This window comes from Bufo gargarizans, chromosome 4 (genome assembly GCF_014858855.1).
Source record: "Bufo gargarizans isolate SCDJY-AF-19 chromosome 4, ASM1485885v1, whole genome shotgun sequence".
Classification (NCBI taxonomy): domain Eukaryota; kingdom Metazoa; phylum Chordata; class Amphibia; order Anura; family Bufonidae; genus Bufo; species Bufo gargarizans.
In genome coordinates, this window is record NC_058083.1 from 460,631,594 (window position 1) to 460,650,226 (window position 18,633).

The 18,633-nt window shown below is 43.4% G+C and overlaps 1 protein-coding gene across 1 annotated transcript in view; it reads left to right on the forward strand.

Moving 5' to 3' along the window:
* Positions 1–18,633, forward strand: part of PLCB1 (phospholipase C beta 1) — an 882,984-nt gene that overhangs the window by 600,231 nt on the left and 264,120 nt on the right. The window contains exon 15 of the mRNA XM_044292378.1: positions 6,803–6,876. Within this exon, the coding sequence (XP_044148313.1) occupies positions 6,803–6,876 (74 nt within the window). The remainder of the gene's footprint in view (positions 1–6,802; positions 6,877–18,633) is intronic.

Below are 18,633 nucleotides of genomic sequence, written 5' to 3' on the forward strand. Positions count from 1 at the left end.
TAAGTAACAGATAGCAGGGGGGTCAATCTGTTGTGACGTCCTTTGATCCTTAGAACAAGGGGTCCTCGTGTCCCCTCTCTCAATAGAGCTATGGTGTGTGTGTGTGTGTGTGTGTCAGTTCACCACTCCATCATACACAGTTTTGGCCAAGATCCCTTGCCAAGTGGGAACATACCTAAAGCTTACATCTACAGAAAGTGGATTTTTCATCTGGGTTTGTCCCAGAAAATCAGTAATGTATTGCAGTAGCAGCAAAGTCAATGAGATTTTAAGAAATGCAGAAAAATATCCAAGTGTAAATTGAACTGTGATGTGGATTTTAAATTCGCAGAACGTAAATTCTTTCTGTGAATTTTCGCAGTGGATTTCACCCTTGGCAAGGCAGTGGGTAGCAAATCCACAATAAAATCAGATGTAAAACATACAGATTTTGCCATGGATCTGTCTCAGAAATTGTGTCAAAATTCCATACGGACTTTTGTGGACGTACTGTAAAGGATCATCTCTAGGACTGTAAGGGATCATCTCTAGCATTGTACAGGGTCATCTCTAACATCGTAAGTAGAGTGAAGCGAAGCATTCAAAGTGGAATTCATTCTGAAGTTTAGGAAAACTTGGATTCACAATGAATCCAAATTTCCTTGCGCTTTAATTAAAGTAAGAAGCCAAGGAACGCGAGATCACCCATAAGGCTTTGCAGCCAGCCAGTTATTATTCCATTGCCAGCGTGCCAACCAATACTATCCAGTCATGACCCCTTAGAAGGGCCTTAATAATGACCATCCTCATCTTTTGCTGGCTTCACTTCTTCCAAATCATCCTTTAAAGTCCTTTAAAGTCCTAGAAAATTCAGCAAGATGCAAAGGGAGGAGGAGCTGGATGTTCCTGATGACATATTCTCATCAATATTAGATTATGTGGAAAAGAAGTAAAAGCAGATGGCAGAAGAAGGGCACTCATCTGTAGGGCTAGGTCCTGTAGGAGATTGCAGGCCAGAACAGCAATACTAAAAATTGGTAGATAATCACATATGTCGGTCATGCAAAAATCAAAGTATTATCACAAAAAGCAAAAAACAATTAAAACATAACTTTTAACATATATTATATAAAAAGAGCCCAGTTAGGGCTATCTATGTACATCCCAAGTTGCCGCACGTGAGTGGTCCACATGGACCTTGCTATATTGTATTGCCTTGTTATTGTTTCAACACAGCGCTGACTGTAAATAGTCTACATTGGTAATTTTTGGAGCCCACATGTATCTTTTTGCATCAGGTTGTTGCTCCATATTTTTTATGCTCAGGTATTGCACTGTAAGGTCTCCAATAGCAGATGATTAACTTATCAATTGTTTATGTTGTATTGCCCTCTTTGTCCCCTGATGAACCTGATCAATCTACTTGGGTAAACGCGTCAGGATTTAGGTTATTATTTTTTTCACAATTTTGCTAGGGCTTCTAGGGGCATATTAGACTTAGGCACAAGGACAGAGGGCATCCAACATCAGGGTGTTCCTCTGGGCTGAGCCACTATCTAGGGTTCCGACAGGGTCAGATTTTCCGCTATGTAGCCCTTATTTGCCCCTGATGCCAAGTTTATAGCTGTTTATCGGTATAGCAGTGCTACGTTGGGATATACATTGATAGCCCTAATTGGGCTCTTTTTATATAATATATATTAAAAGTTACGTTTTAATTAGTTTTTGCTTTCAGAACAGAAATAATATGCATTTTGTGCCCCTACCTAACTAGCCAAACCCCATACCAGCAACAGCCCCTGTTTGAAGGTTCATTAAAGGTGCCGCACGGCCATTAACAATGAAGACAGACTATACAATGTGGTCTTTATTATTGAATGAAAGGCAGCTGCAGGCTAATTGGCCACATGGGTCTTCACTGCTGCATAGCCGCGACCCGTCCGCAGCACAGCCGCTCCGTGTGGCCATACCCTAAGACAGAGTGGCCTGGGTATACCTGATTTATACCGGTTAGTGATGAATTCATTCCTTCCGAATCGCTATAACTTAGGTATACCCAGGCCGCAACTTGCCCTCAGCACTGTAGCCCTGTACAGAATCATCTCTAACATCATAAGCATCTTCTCTAGCATCGCAAGGATCATTTCTAGCACTGTACAGGATCATCTCTAGCACAGTAAGAGACATCTCTAGCACTCTACGGAGATATCTTTGTTGTCCTGTATCAGGGGCGTAGCTATAGTTGAACCTGTGGAAGTGGCTGCTACAGGGCCCAAACTCAGAAGAGGCACCCCCGGGAGAAGGACTGAAAGATTTTGTTGTCAGAGCCCCCTCAACAGTATTATACAATGACATTATATACAGTGACATGACATACAGTATATACTGTGGGGATTCGCTCTGGTAGGCAGCTTAGCGGACGCAGTATAGAGGCAATCACAAAGTCTTTAACTTAAATAGCAGCAATTAAGGCGAGAGACAAAAAGAAGGGAGAGGCGCTCATAGGGTGGTGGGTAACGATAACGTGGTTTAGCGAAGTGATAGGAGTGTGCTCACCTTTTGGTGTTGTGCGGGTTGGAGCACAACGTCCGTGAAGGCAGGTACACAGAGAGAAGGGGGGGGGGGGTCGGTGCTGCCAATACCCGTTCGGTCCCTTTGGATGGAGTTGCCAAGGACTCCTAGGGACTGTGAAAGAAGAGGTTGCTGGTTTGTGTGAGCATGCACACAGTAGGGTATTTCTTTGGCGCACAAAAGACAACCTCAGTTAGTGGACTTTTGGTGAAATAGCTGTTTTATTGTTCAGTAGACAACGCGTTTCGGAGTTTGTAACTCTTTTATCAAGTCTAAAAAAAAGGGTATAATACAAATGCCAGGGCCAAAAAGTATCCCCACATAGTTAGATGGGTATGAACATGCATTATACATTAGAATATTAGAGAGGTGTGCACGTACATTATGCATTAAAAGATGTATAAATATATACATGTAAAATAATAAGAAGAACTGTAGTTTGCAGAGAGGAATAAAATGCGAATGTCAGTTTCAACTGTAGTTGGTTAAAAGCAAAGAAAGTCAATAGGTGTTCAATGATACGCGTATGAGGCCACTTTTGGACCCAGTAGTGTCTAATAAATTCTGCTAGCAAAAAATTGTGTGCTCCAGTGTGTCTTAGATGGACTGCGGTTATGAAATGAGTGGATGTATACGGCATGTACAGAAAAACTTGTGTCCCTAGTGCGGAGTTTAAATTGTGACGTGTATATTTGTGGTATTTGTTGAAGTGTAATTGTGGGGAAGTGTGTAGGACAGAGGAAGGTTTACCTTAGGGGGCGTCGGCAAAAAGACTGGCCAGATGGCTGTAGGTAAAAGACACAACAGATGAATGAAAGGAGAGAGTACATTGAGGCATTATTGTGTCTATGTATGTGTATGGTGTTGGAAAAATGGAATAAGGGAAAAAGGTGGGTGAAAGGTGATTGCTGGCGGCGGGGTGGGGGGGCAAATGAAAAACCTGTGGTGGGTACGGTGGAATGTAATATAAAGTGATATTATAATTTTGGCCGTAGGGGTAGTCTGATGGAGAAGGGAGCGGGTGGCCGGTGATAATAAGAAGGTTTGGGGTGGGCGCAGTGTATTATAATATTGTTGCGCTGCCGGTGTATGCCGGTTTTGTTCCGGCGGACCTCTTACTGAGCGGAGAGGGTAAGTAGATACATGGATGTATTGAGGGTACATTGATGTGCATTAAGGCTGCATAGGTATATACATTGATGTATCTATGTGTGGTGTTGGATAGAACTGAAGGAGAGGGCTATGACTGGCGGGAAGGGGGTGGAGGAGAGGGCAGGTGTGCGTGTGTAAAAAGATGGGAAGGGGAGTGTGAGGTGGAGTGAGTGGTGAGATTTGAAGGGCAGCGATCTGGGTATTAGAAACAGTTGGTTTCTAGCGATTCGTTTAGGCTGTATGGTTCTATGGTTTGTAGTTTGAATATCCAGTACTTTTCTTTTCCCCTCAATTTCTGGTAGCGGTTTCCATGGGTGGCTGGGATTTCTTCAATGGGTAGTAGGGAGAGATCTCCTGCATCTTTGCTGTGTGCCTGCAAGAAATGTCGGGACACTCCATGTTTGAGGAAGCCGTTCGTGATGTTCCAACGGTGCTTGTTCATCCTCTCTCTCAGAGTGAGAGTGGTCCGGCCAACGTATTGTAATCCACAGGTGCATTCCAATAAATAAATTATGTATGTCGATGAACAATTTAGAAAGTGCTTTATTTCAAAATTTTCTCCTGTCACATTACTGGAGAACTTGGTGGTCCGATTTAAGATGTTTAGGCAACACTTACATCTTCGGTGCCCGCATTTATAACTTCCCAGCACTTTTGGAAACAGGCTCAAAGTTGCTGGAGAATGTTCCTTCTGAGTGCGCAAGCGACTGGGGGCAATGAGATTTTTAATTGTTTGGGCTCTTCTAAAGGTTATGTGTGGTTCCGGTTGTATATGTTTTGTTAGGAAGGGATCCGCTTGTAGTATCTGCCAGTGTTTCTTAAAGGGAACCTGTCACCGGGATTTTGGGTATCGAGCTGAGGACATGGGTTGCTAGATGGCTACCAGCACATCTGCAATACCCAGTCCCCATAACTCTGTGTTCTTTTATTGTGTATAAAAACCGATTTGATACATATTCAAATTAACCTGAGATGAGTCAGAGCTTGAAAATATGACTCTTCTCTGGTCACACAAGTAAGATATGACTCTATTATGTTAATTTGCATATGTATCAAATCGTTTTTTTTACACAATAAAAGCACACAGAGCTATGGGGACTGGGTATTGCGGATGTGCTAGCGGTCATCTAGCAACCCATGTCCTCAGCGCTATACACAAAATCCAGGTGACAGGTTCCCTTTAAGTATCTTTCTCAGGGTCGTGTGGTTGGTATTGAACGTGGTTATGAACGTGGTTTAACCAACTACAGTTAAAACTGACATTCGCATTTTATTCCGCTCTGCAAACTACAGTTCTTCTTATTATTAATATTTTACATGTATATATTTATACATCTTTTAATGCATAATGTACGTGCTTCACTGTGAAATGGAGCATAATCCACACAGCTGAGACTGCTGGCTGGGTTTTTATATCCCTAACCAAAACCTTGCCTGGAACGTGGGGAGAAGCCACCCACCCTGCACTTTGGCTGCTCCCAGTAAGAGCCAGCCCGGATCGGCTCTACAGCCATACTAAATAACAAATAGTGTCAGTCAGCACTAACTGCCACTGCCACTTAAAATTACCGTCTCTTACCTCACAGAGGCCAAGAATCTCGGTGACACATACCTTCTGTCAATGACGGACCCTTGCGCCTTCCTACAATACGCATTGGAAACTGACAGAGTGGCTGCCCGGCCTGGTCTGAGAGAATAATCTTGACTACTCGCAGGAGTGAGGGTTGCAAGGGAGGAGGGGGTTGCTGGGACGGTTCATTCAAAAATTAGCTGTGGGACCTAGTCACTTTAAGTTATGCCGCTATGGCTACTTGAACACTCGCATTTTGGGTGGAACCGTCATGGATCTGCAAAAACGGATCTGTTACAATAATACAATAATACAATCGCATGCATCCGTCATGAACGGATCTGTTTGTATTATCTGTAACATAGCCAAGTCGGATCAGTTTTCTATTGGGCAAGATTATTTCAGAGAAAACTGATCCGTCCCCATTGACTTACATTGTGTGCAAGGTCGGATCCGTTTGGTTCAGTTTCGTCAAGCGGACAGCAAAACGCTGCAGGCAGTGTTTTGGTGTCCGCCTCCAGAGTGGAATGGAGACTGATCGGAGGCAAACGGATGCATTCTGAGCGGATCCTTTTCCATTCAGAATGCATAAGGGCAAAATTGATCTATTTTGGACCGCTTGTGAGAGCCCATGATGGATCATTCAGACATATCGGAAAAGTGTGACCAGTATCTAGGGCAGTGTTGGCGAACCTATGGCACGGGTGGCACTCAGAGCCCTCTCTGTGGGCACCCACACCCTGGAAAAAGTCTATGGTGTACCAATATGCCTTAGACTTTTCCTGCCATTCATCAGTGCAGGGCACACTATGAACAGCACAGGCAGCGCATTGAATGTAGGCAGCTATTATAGCTAAATGATAAAGTACATGGAAGATATACTATATTGGACTGTTGTATTCAGGGTAAATTGCAGTGTTGGCACTTTACGATAAATAAGTGGGTTTTGGGTTACAGTTTGGGCACTCGGTCTTAAAAAGGTTCACCATCACTGATCTAGGGTAAGGATTACTCTATCACAATTTACATTTATGGGCTGGCGTGGAGCTATCCAGCTCATACACCATCATTGTTCTGAGCAATCCGTGCTCCATCTATGTTCTGCAGCAGAACTCAGCTGACTTTCTTACATACGGTAATTATATACAATTATTTTATAATATCAGAGTGCAGCTTTCTAGTATCAATCAATTTGTCTTTGCTCTCTGTGGGAGCTTGGGGGGAGGGGGGTTGAGTCATACAATATGCTTTCAAAAAATCGCAGCCATAAGAACATATTATTTAGGTACAATATAAACGTCCATCATATACATTAAGATATAAATTGAAAAAAAAAACGTGGAAGGCATCATTTTTCAACTAGAGAACGTTTCATTATGGATTTCTCATGTGAATACATGTGTCTAGAGCTGAGAATGAAGACTTTAAGGTCAAGGCTAAGTTTTGCTTTTTTTTGTAAAAATAGTAAACAATAGAACAAGAAGGAAATTTTTTATTTGATATTGAAATTATTTTTCATATTTGTTACAGGTGAAGCCGACATTGAGAGTGAGGAAGATGATGATGATGATGAGGATGACTGTAAGAAATCTTCCATGGAAGAAGTAAGACTCCTTGTATATTTTTTACTTCTTCAGCACAAATCCTGGACGTCAGATGATGGATGGTTCTCATGTATTGCACTCAAAAGTACATCTTAAGGTTCAGATTTGAAACTCACAAAGTCCTAAATTTACTCTTCACAGATTAGGTCAGGAGTAGAGTTGAGTGGACACCTGGATGTTTGGGTTCGATGGGTTCAGCCGAACTTGACAATAAAGTTAGAGTTCGGGACCCGAACTTGACCGCGAACCCGAACCCCATTGAAGTCAATGGGGACCCGAACTTTTGAGCACTAAAATGGCTGTCAAACAGTCATGGAAAGGGCTAGAGGGCTGCAAATGGCAGCAAAATGTGGTTAAGAGCATGGAAAGTGCTCTGCAAACAAATGTGGATAGGGAAATTCCTTCAAATAACATAAAATACGTAAAAATAAAAAATAATAATCTTGATCTTGGAGGACGAGGTCCATATGGAGTAGGAGGTTGAGGAGGCGGTGGATGTGACGGTGTAGGTGAAAGCGGCGGTGGAGGATGAGGAGGTAGCCTAGACTGCTTTTTGGTTTTATTTTTTTTTTATTATTTTTTTTTAAAATTAGGGTACACCCCAAAACATTGGGAAATATAAGCTGTTATAACCCCCTCCTGCCGTGCTAAACAAATGTTAAGACAATACACTGGCTGCAGGGCAGGCCAGCACCTTCAAGGCATAAAGGGCAAGCTCAGACCATATGCCCAATTTGTAGACCCAGAAGTTGAAGGGGCAGACCCATCAGTCAGTACATGTAGGCGTGTGCACACATACTGCTCCACCATATTGCACGTCCCCATGATGTCCACGATCCAATTGGATATCTGCTCTATCAACTTTCGATGTTCTTTTCTGCACCTACCATGTTGATCAAGGTTAGCGGCGAATCAGGGATCCATGACGGAGAGGGAGCGTAAGAAAGGGAGACCACATCCAAGGGAGGTCAATGGCTGCAATGTGATTGAGCGGAAATGTAGGACAAGTGATTTAAGCAGAAGGATCAAATGAAAGGGCCAATTAAAGACGAACTTTAGAAATTTAAGTCCCTGTCACCTATGCAGAGCAGGCGTTTTTTATCACCAGAAATGGGTTAATGTCACCCACCAATGGAACAGATGATTTTTAAAAATTTCAGTCCCTGTCACCTATGCAGAGCAGGGGTTTATTCACAGCAAAAATGGTAAAATGTCACCCAAGAATTCACTAAAAATTAGTGAAATTTATTAACCTGTCAACTAGGTAGAGCAGGGGTATATCACAGAAAAAAATTAGTGAATGTCACCCGACAATGTAGTAGAAAAATTTGTGAAATGTATTAAGCTGTCAACTAGGTAGAGCAGGGGTATAACAAATAAACAATAATAATCTTGATGTATGAGGTGGAGGTCCATATGGAGTAGGAGGTTGAGGAGGCGGTGGACATAGCGGTGTAGGTGTAAGCGGCGGTGGAGGAGGACGAGGTAGCCAACACTGTTTATTTATTTTTAGAATTTTTCATTAGAGTACACCCCAAAAGAGTGGGAAATATAAAAAATACAACAATGATCAATTGCGCTGTAGTATAACAATGGCTGGGTAAGGCCGGTATACATGTCTATTCTGCACAAGGTACGGACAAGTCCTGTGGGATCCATGCCTGGTTCATTTTAATGAACGTGAGCTTGTCCACATTGGCTGTGGACAGGCGGCTGCACTTGTCTGTGATAACGCCCCCTGCTGTGCTAAACACACGTTCAGACAATACACTGGCTGCAGGGCAGGCCAGCACCTCCAAGGCCAGCACCTCCAAGGCGTAAAGGGCAAGCTCAGCCCATGTGCCCAATTTGGAGACCCAGAAGTTGAAGGGGGCAGACCCATCATTCAGTATGTGTAGGCGTGTGCACACATACTGCTCCACCATGTTGCTGAAATGCTGCCTCCTGCTAAGATCTTCCATATCAGCTGGTGGTGCTGGTTATTGTGATGTGCTGACAAAGCTTTTCCACATTTCGGCCATGCTAACCCTGCCTTCTGAGGTGCTGGTGGTGCCCCAGCTGCATTGGTGATCTCTTCCTCCTCCTCTGCCTTCGCCTTGTGCTTCCACTGTGCTCCTGCTGTCAGGTGAGAATGCCAACAGCAGCGTGTCTACCAGCGTGCGCTTGTACTGGCGCATCTTACGATCACGCTCCAGTGACTGAATTAAGGACGGTACGTGGTCCTTGTAATGGGGATCCAGCAGCATGGCCACCCAGTAATCAGCACAAGTTAGAATGTGGGCAACTCGGCGGTCATTGCGGAGACACTGCAGCATGTAATCACTTATGTGTGCCAGGCGGCCCAGAGGCAACGACAAGCTGTCCTCTGTGAGAGGTGTATCGTCTGTGTCCTCTCTATCCCCCAGCCATGCACCAGTGATGGCCATGAGCTGGTTTGGGTGCCACCCTCCATCTCCTCCTCCTCATCCTCCACCTTGTCATCCTCCAGAACTGTGCCCTAGCTGGACAATTGTGTACCTGGCGTTTGTGGGTGCAGGAACCCACCCTCGGAGCCACTTGTGAATGAAGGACATGCGCCAAACTGCTATCTGCCTCAGGCCCAGCCGCCACTGCATTTACCCAGTGTGCTGTTAGGGAAATATAACATCTTTGACCGTGCTTACTGGTCTACGTATCCATAGTTAGGTGGACCTTGCCACAGATGGTGTTGCACAGTGCACACCTTATTTTGTTCCCCACTTGGTTGTGCAGGGAAGGGATGGCTCGCCTGGAAAAGTAGTGACAGCTGGACATGACATACTGTGGGACAGCCACCGCCATTAAGCTTTTAAAGCTCTCCATCTCCACCAGACGGAATGACAGCATTTCAAAGGCCAGGAATTTTGAAATGCTGGCATTCCGGGCGAGGGATCACGGGTGGGTAGGGGGTACTTCCTCTTCTGCTCCAGTGTTTGGGAGATGAAGAGCTGAACGCTTCTGTGGGACATTGTGGAGATGCTTGGTGATCCATGTGTTGCTGGCAGATCCTCTGTTTGCGGGGTGGCAGGTGCCGCTGTCACTCCAGAGGTGGACGAAGAGGCCTAGACTGCAGCAGAAGAGGAAGCAGGAGAATCCAGAGACCTTTCTATGTTTTTGAGGTGTCTACTCCACTGCAGCGCATGCTTTGTACTTAGATGCCTGGTCATGCAGGTTGTGCTCAGGTTGAGAATGTTTATGCCACGCTTCAGGCTCTGATTGCACAGCGTGCAAACCACTCATGTCTTGTCGTCAGCACATTGTCTGAAGAACTGCCATGCCAGGGAACTCCTTGGAGCTGGCTTTGGTGTGCTCGGTGCCTTGCTGCGGTGGGCAGTAGCAGGCGTACTGTCTAGGGGACGGCAGCTCTTCTTTTGCACCCTGCTCCCTCTTCTGCTGTGCTAATGGCTCTGTGCGACCACCGCCTCTTCCTCCGAACTACACAGGTCACTCGCATGACCTTGATTCCATATGGGGTCGAGGACCTCATCGTCCTCCACATTATCTTCCACCCAGTCTTCACCCCTGCCCTCCTTGTCGGTCTGCACACTTTCGAAAGCCACAGCAGTTGTGTTTCGTCATCATCCGAGACGTGCTGCGGTGGTTCTCTCATGTAATCCACTTGAAACATAAGTGGTTGGGCATCGGTGCACTCAATCTCTTCCACGTCTGGGGCACGGCTATGCGGATGGACCTGGGGAACCCTGCTAGCAGAGTCACCAAAAAGCAGAAGAGACTGCTGCATGACTTGGAGCTCAGACTGCTTGGCTGATTTGCAAGGGGGTGAGGTGAAAGACTGATGGACATCGGCTGCAGGTGCTAACTCTGATCTTTCAGCAGGAGACTGGGTGGGAGACAATGTGAAGGAACTGGAGGCACTGTCAGCAACCCAATCTACTATCGCTTGTACTTGTTCTGGCCTCACCATTTGTAGAGCCGCATTAGGCCTGACCAAATAACGCTGAAGGTCCTGTCGCCTACTCGCACCTGAGGAAAGTGTTTCACTTGTGCATGTAGCTGGCACAGATCGACCACGTTCTCTCCCTGCAACAGGAGCTCCACCAGCACTCACCACGACCGGGGGCCATGTCCCGTATTCAACGCTCTCCTCATTCTCCACAAATTTTGGATCTTGCCCAAAATGGGTGTTTTTTTAAATAACAGAATGGAATACCAGTAGCTAACGCATATATTTTACACTGACAGATGCAGCAAAGGCTGCAAATTTAGTATTTTGCCCAAAATGGGTGTTTTTTTCAATACCAGAATAGAACACCAGTATCTAACGCATATATTTTACACTGACAGATGCAGCCACGGCCGCAAATTTAGTATTTGGCCCAAAATGGGTGTTTTTTTAATAACAGAATAGAATACCAGTAGCTAACGCATTTATTTCACACTGACAGATGCGGCAAAGGCTGCAAATTTAGTATTTTGTCCAAAATGGGTGTTTTATTAATATCAGAATAGAACACCAGTATCTAACGTGTGTATTTCACACTGACAGATGCAGCAAAGGCTGCAAATTTAGTATTTTACCCAACATGAGTGTTTTTTTAAATAACAGAATAGAATACCAGTATCTAACGTGTGTATTTCACACTGACAGATGCAGCAAAGGCTGCAAATTTAGTATTTTACCCAACATGAGTGTTTTTTTAAATAACAGAATAGAATACCAGTATCTAACGTGTGTATTTCACACTGACAGATGCAGCAAAGGCTGCCAGTTTTGTATTTTGCCCAAAAAGGTAGTTTTTTTAAACCCAGAATATGATTGCAGTATTTCTAGCTTGTATGTCACACTAACAAATGCAGCATAGGCCCCAGATGTAGGATATTGCCAAAAAGGTATGTTTTTTTTAAACCCAGAAAATTATTGAAGTATTTCAAGCTTGTATCTCGCACTGACAGATGCAGCCAAGGCTGCAAATTTAGTATTTTTCCCAAAATGGGTGTTTTTTTTAAATAACAGAATAGAACACCATTATCTAACATGTGTATTTCACACTGACAGATGCAGCCAAGGCTGCAAGTTTAGTTTTTTAAACCCAGAATATTATTGCAGTATTTCAAGCTAGTATCTCACACTGACAGATGCAGCAAAGGCTGCAAATTTAGTATTTTGCCCAAAATGGGTATTTTTTCAATAACAGAATGGAATATCAGTATCTAACGTATATATTTCACACTGACAGATGCAGCCAAGGCTGCAAATTTAGTATTTGGCCCAAAATGGGTGTTTTTTTTTAACAGAATAAAATTCCAGTATCTAACGTGTGTATTTCACACTGACAGATGCAGCAAAGGCTGCAAATTTAGTATTGTACCCAAAATGAGTGTTTTTTTAAACCCAGAATATTATTGCAGTATTTCTAGCTTGTATGTCACACTAACAAATGCAACATAGGCCCCAGATGTAGGATATTGCCAAAAAGTGTGTTTTTTTAAACCCAGAAAATTATTGAAGTATTTCAAGCTTGTATCTCACACTGACAGATGCAACCAAGGCCGCAAATTTAGTATTTTACCCAAAATGAGTGTTTTTTTAAATAACAGAATAGAATACCAGTATCTAACGTGTGTATTTCACACTACCAGATGCAGCAAAGGCTGCCAGTTTTGTATTTTGCCCAAAAAGGTTGTTTTTTTAAACCCAGAATATTATTGCAGTATTTCTAGCTTGTATATCACACTAATAAATCCAGCATAGGCCCCAGGTGTAGGATATTGCCAAAATTGTGTGTTTTTTTAAACCCAGAAAATTATCGAAGTATTTCAAGCTTGTATCTCACACTGACAGATGCAGCCAAGGCCGCAAATTTAGTATTTTACCAAAAATGAGTGTTTTTTTAAATAACAGAATAGAATACCAGTATCTAACGTGTGTATTTCACACTGACCGATGCAGCAAAGGCTGCCAGTTTTGTATTTTGCCCAAAAAGGTTGTTTTTTTAAACCCAGAATATTATTGCAGTATTTCTAGCTTGTATGTCACACTAATAAATCCAGCATAGGCCCCAGATGTAGGATATTGCCAAAATTGTGTGTTTTTTTAAACCCAGAAAATTATTGAAGTATTTCAAGCTTGTATCTCACACTGACAGATGCAACCAAGGCCGCAAATTTAGTATTTTACCCAAAATGAGTGTTTTTTTAAATAACAGAATAGAATACCAGTATCTAACGTGTGTATTTCACACTGACAGATGCAGCAAAGGCTGCCAGTTTTGTATTTTGCCCAAAAAGGTTGTTTTTTTAAACCCAGAATATTATTGCAGTATTTCTAGCTTGTATGTCACACTAATAAATCCAGCATAGGCCCCAGATGTAGGATATTGCCAAAAATGTGTGTTTTTTTAAACCCAGAAAATTATTGACGTATTTCAAGCTTGTATCTCACACTGACAGATGCAGCCAAGGCTGCAAATTTAGTATTTTTCCAAAAATGGGCGTTTTTTTAATAACAGAATATGACTGCAGTATATAGCGCTTGTATTTCACACTGACAGATGCAGCAAGGGCTGTAAAAATTTTTATTTTGCCCAAAAAGGTTGTTTTTTTAAAACCCAGAAAATTATTGCAGTATTTCTAGCTTAAATTGCACACAGACAAATGCGGCATAGGCCCCAGATGGAGGGTATTACCAAAAATAGGTGTTTTTTAAAACCCACAATATACTTGCAGTATTTCAAACTTCTATTTGACTGTCACAAATGCACATATGCTATGCTGGTGCACAGAACTTGCATAAAATGGCCATCACCGCCCACCTAATTAACAGACGAATAAACTTTTTTTTTCTGAGCCACTGGGCTCAGGGCAGGGTAAAAAGATCTAGCTAGATCTCTGAGTTAACAAGCACTTCAGATTAAAGATTCTGTCCTATTCTCTCCCTCACAGCAGCATCCTCTCCCTACACTAATCAGAGCAGAGTGACATGCGGCGCTACGTGACTCCAGCTTATATAGAGGCTGGGTCACATGCTCCACTGGCCAATAACAGCCATGCCATTAGTAGGCATGGCTGTGATGGATTTTAAGGGCACACAAGTTAAACGCTTGTTGATTGGCTGCTCTGCAGCCTTTCAAAAAGCGCCATTAACTCGCCGAACACCGAACCCGAACTTTTACTGAAAAGTTGGGGTTCGGGTCCGGGGTCCAAAAATCCTAACGTTCGGTATGAACCCTAACTTCACAGTTCGGGTTCACTCAACTCTAGTCAGGAGTTCCTAACCTTTGGATTCCATGCTGTTGCTAAACTAAAAACCTCAGCGTGCCCTGACATACACAACACCATACATTTATGCCAATAGCGTCTGCTCCGTTAACATAAAGCACTATAAATGTATGGAGCAGGGTGGGGGAGCCCATGTCATCAGTACTGAATGTAACACATGGGAGGCAGGAATTGGAGCCCAGCTCTTCATGGACATGTGGCACATGAAATGTATAAAAGGTTGAGGAGCCTTGCAATACATAATCAAAGTAAAAATCAAAGTAAAATTTTTTTTTTTTAAAGGCGGAAGATCAGCCAAAACGCCACACATGGGTAACCATGAGAGATATTGGGCATACATGGATGTTTTGGTACTCACTTGTTCTTGAACTCAACCAGTACATTGTGGCGGTAGGCTCTTAACCATAACCTGACGTATAGAAGCGTCGGGTTACATTGTGATCTGCTGACGCCCTGTGGCAGCTGCGGTCACAGTAAGGATCCCTGAGACCTGCCAAAGTGGTCTCATTGTAAAGTGTAAAAGCTGTCAGGGGAGCGATCTTCTTGATGTGAGAGTGCCCCTTGCTGGCTGTAAAATTAACAGTGAGCCTGCAGTCTGTGAATTAACACCTTCCTGCCGTTCATTTTTTTAAATTAAAAATAAAGAACTATATAAAAAATAATAAACATTTTATAAAAAGTTAAATAAATGTGGAAGGGACGGGTTTTGAATATGAAAGTCATTTTGTGGAATACACATATGTGATTTCTATATGATGAAGACTTTTATGGGATGGCAGCTGCTGGACCCTGTGTTTCTTAATGTGAAAAATCTATGAAAAGAATAAAAAAAATGTGAAATAAAGAAAATAATTATTTTTTTAAAAGTTACAGCTATAGTTGCTAGTTTTAGTAACAGTGTAGCAGATTATGGATACACATACATTCTCCCCTCCCCCTTTTTGTTCATAAAAAAATAAATACATTTTTTCCTTAAATATTTTTTTATATTATATCTTGCTATCTAATGGTACAAAAGACATTTCTGAGATGTCCTGTGAAAAATAATGTCAAATTCATATAGGTGTGCTTAGAAATGAATCAGCTATTTGCAGTTGGATACCGCCATTGGTAAAACTAAAAAAAAATGGCCTGGTAAAGAAGGAGGTAAAGGGCCGGTTCTAGGTGAAATGGGGCCCTGGGGCGGAAAAAAATAAGGGCCCCCCCCCAACTGACTCCAATTGCTGGTAGGTTGGTTGATTAAACTGGATCGGATCCATCCATCCCAGGCACCATCTCACCCGTCCCAGTGCCAGTATACTAGCCCATCCTGGTTCTGTTTGGACAGTTGGACTGGAGAAATGTGCATTTGGGGGGGGGATGGTAGTACCAGTAACTGCCCCCCCACCAAATACACATTTCTCCAGTCCAACTGACTCCAAACACAAACAGAACCAGGGCCGCAGGCCAGGCTAGTAGTACACTGGGACGTCCCGGACGGGTGAGATAGTGCCGGACTAAGTAAGTCATTGAGTGGGAAACACTGGGAATGGATGGATGGATCATGGATCCGATCCAATTTCATTAACAAAAAAACAATGTAAGGCTGAACGCACACGCCCGTTTTTCACGGCCGTGAGCGGTCCGTGGAACCGCGGCCTGGATTCCTGCTGAGAGCAGGAGTGCACGGCGTCATTGGTTGCTATGACGCCGTGCGCTCCCTGCTGCCGCCACAATACAGTAATACACTGGTATGATCTATACCAGTGTATTACTGTACTGTGGCGGCAGCAGGGAGCGCACGGCGTCATAGCAACCAATGACGCCGTGCGCTCCTGCTCACAGCAGGAATCCAGGCCGCGGTTCGGCCTAACCAATGAATTATGAACCTACCAGACTGGAACTTGGCTGGGGGCTGGCTGCCTTCTGACTGTGGGCGGCGGGCCTTCCCTGGCGCTGCTGGCAGAGTGTCAGACTGGGCTCTCTGGGCTGTGGATGGTTCTGGCTGCCAAATGCCATTGATATCCAATCCGTATCTGCTTTCTTGCTGGAGTTGCTGCTTTGCTAGTTGCTCCTTCTCCAAGTTCTCCTTGCCTCTATGCCATTGCCAATGCCTCCTGCTCAGTGCACCTTAATCCGATTCCTCCAAGTTCTCTGCTCTGGGCGGGGGGGCATCTCAGCCAGACGTAGACATGCCTACCTGTGCCGTGCATGCCGCTGCTGCTCCAGTCTTGAATCTCTTAAAGGGACAAGCAGCGGCAGCGCAGCGCAGGCACAGTCAGTGGCCGCCTGCGTCCGGCGGGGGGCCCCTCCACACTTTACTCCAGAGTGACGAGTCCAGACACTCCAGTCTCCAGCCGCCCAGTGAGTGAGTTTAATTTATTAATTACATGGCTGCCAGCGCCGGCCCACAGAGTTCAGACACTGTCTGTCTGTGTCATTGTTGTGAGAGTGTGACACCGACACCAAGAAGAATCAATTATTCAATTATATAGATAATCATAAGATAATATAATAGTTGGGCCGGTGCTAGGGGCCGGGGGCCCCCTAAGGAGCGGAGCCCGGGGGCGATTGCCCCCCCTTGCCTCTATGGTAGCGCCGGCCCTGAGGTAAACCCTCCGGTAATGAAGCAATTACATTGCACAGAATCATTGCTGTGTATAACATATATTATACCGTAAGTATCTTCGATACTTTACAGTCTAGAAGCATTTTTCGTTTTGCTGTAGTACAAGTGGAATCCACTGATTTCTATTTTAGCCAGCCGCTTTCCAGACATCTAACGGACTGAAGTGCGTCAAGAATTATTATCAATAAACTCAAGTACTGTGTCTATGTGTCACCTACTGCAGCCTGAGCCAAGAAAAAGCGAAAGCGTGCCAAAGACATGATTCTTTCAATTATGCAAACACAGGCATCTCCAGCTTCTAACTTTAGAGTAATGTAATTGGACAATGTCATATATCAGTTTATATGTTAAGATAGGCCTTTGGCTCGGTGCATCATTTGTAAGGTTTTAAATTCCATAATTGCTATTGACTGTCCTCACGTTCCCCCAGAAACTTTGTTCTTCTTAAAGGAAATGTATCATTAAATTTTATTTCAAGCATTTTTTAATGCAGCTATCCATATGAAAAAAATATAAAAATCTTCACACTGGCGACTAGCACAGTAGACTGACAATTTCAGTTTTCTGTAGTTCACTTGTTAGCTCTGATGTGAAGACTAAGGCAGGGTCACCAGAGGGAAAAGGATGGAACGACATCTCTATTATACGGTCTGAGGCCTTGATATGACAGTGTAGAAACATTATACACCAGTGGTCCTCAATCTTAATCCAGACTGGGGATGCCCAGCTAGCAGACCTGCCTGTAGATGCATTTGAGGAAGGAAATGTGTTCTCCAATGCATGTAGGTGCTCAGAAGTGGAACTGCCACAATGTCCTGATGCTAGCCAGTAGCAGAGCTTTTCAGTATATACCATATCCTTCTTTTTTTCCCTTGATCTAAGGTCTAATAAATCTTAGTCTAGCTTAGGGTCTGAATTAATTTTAGGGGTCTAGCGTGAAGTCTGAAGGAGTTTAGAGGTCTGGTTTACTGTATGTTTGATGTTAGGGTGAGATCTGGGGTCTGAAGGAGTTTAGAGGTATAATTTGGGGTATTTTTTAAGTTAGATTCAGATCTGGGGTCTGAAGGAGTATGAGAACCTAGGGGCTTAATTCATTCAGTGGTCTGGTTGTCCTGCTAACAAATAATAATACATCTTGATGTGAATAATTCTACAAAGTTTACAAATTTTCAAGATTACATCTTTACTGTATTCATCTCCAGTCTTAACCTGGCCACAGACCCAGGAGGGTGGACCTTTAGGCTAGCTTCACACTAGCTGGCAGGCTGATCCAGCATAGTTCTTTGACTGAGTAATGATGACTTTACTATTACATGGGATAAAAAATAAACATAAAAACAATTGCATTATCTCTTTCTAATTTACAAAGCTAAAATAAAATAAAATAAGAGTTGTCCCTTTTTCTTTTATACTTTTATATTGATGGCCTATCCTCAGGATAGGCCTTCAATATGTTGTGATCACTGGGTGCCGACACTCTGCACCCCTGCCAATAAGCTGTTTTGCAGTAGCTCCAGTGTTGGAAGTTAGAGCCGAAACTACATAGCTCTGTCCATTTTGTAGAGGACGGAGTTGGGTATTGCAGCCCTTCTCCAATTGAGTTCAACCAGAAATACCCTCTAATCTTTGCTCCTCACAGTGATACAGAAATACTCAGTGGATATATCTATGTTCTACAGTGGTAATAAGTACTGTAATTGTGGGGGAATTTAAACCAGGTTACCACTTAGTACCAAATAGCATGTACAACTTTTTGGCATGCAAGGAGTCTTATATTACAAGGCACTATTCCTACATTTAATTATTTCTTTCTGAAACCACAGTAAACTCTATGACCTGTCACATCAATAGTATGGTGACATAAAAAATTATTTGTCATGGTGGGAACAAGT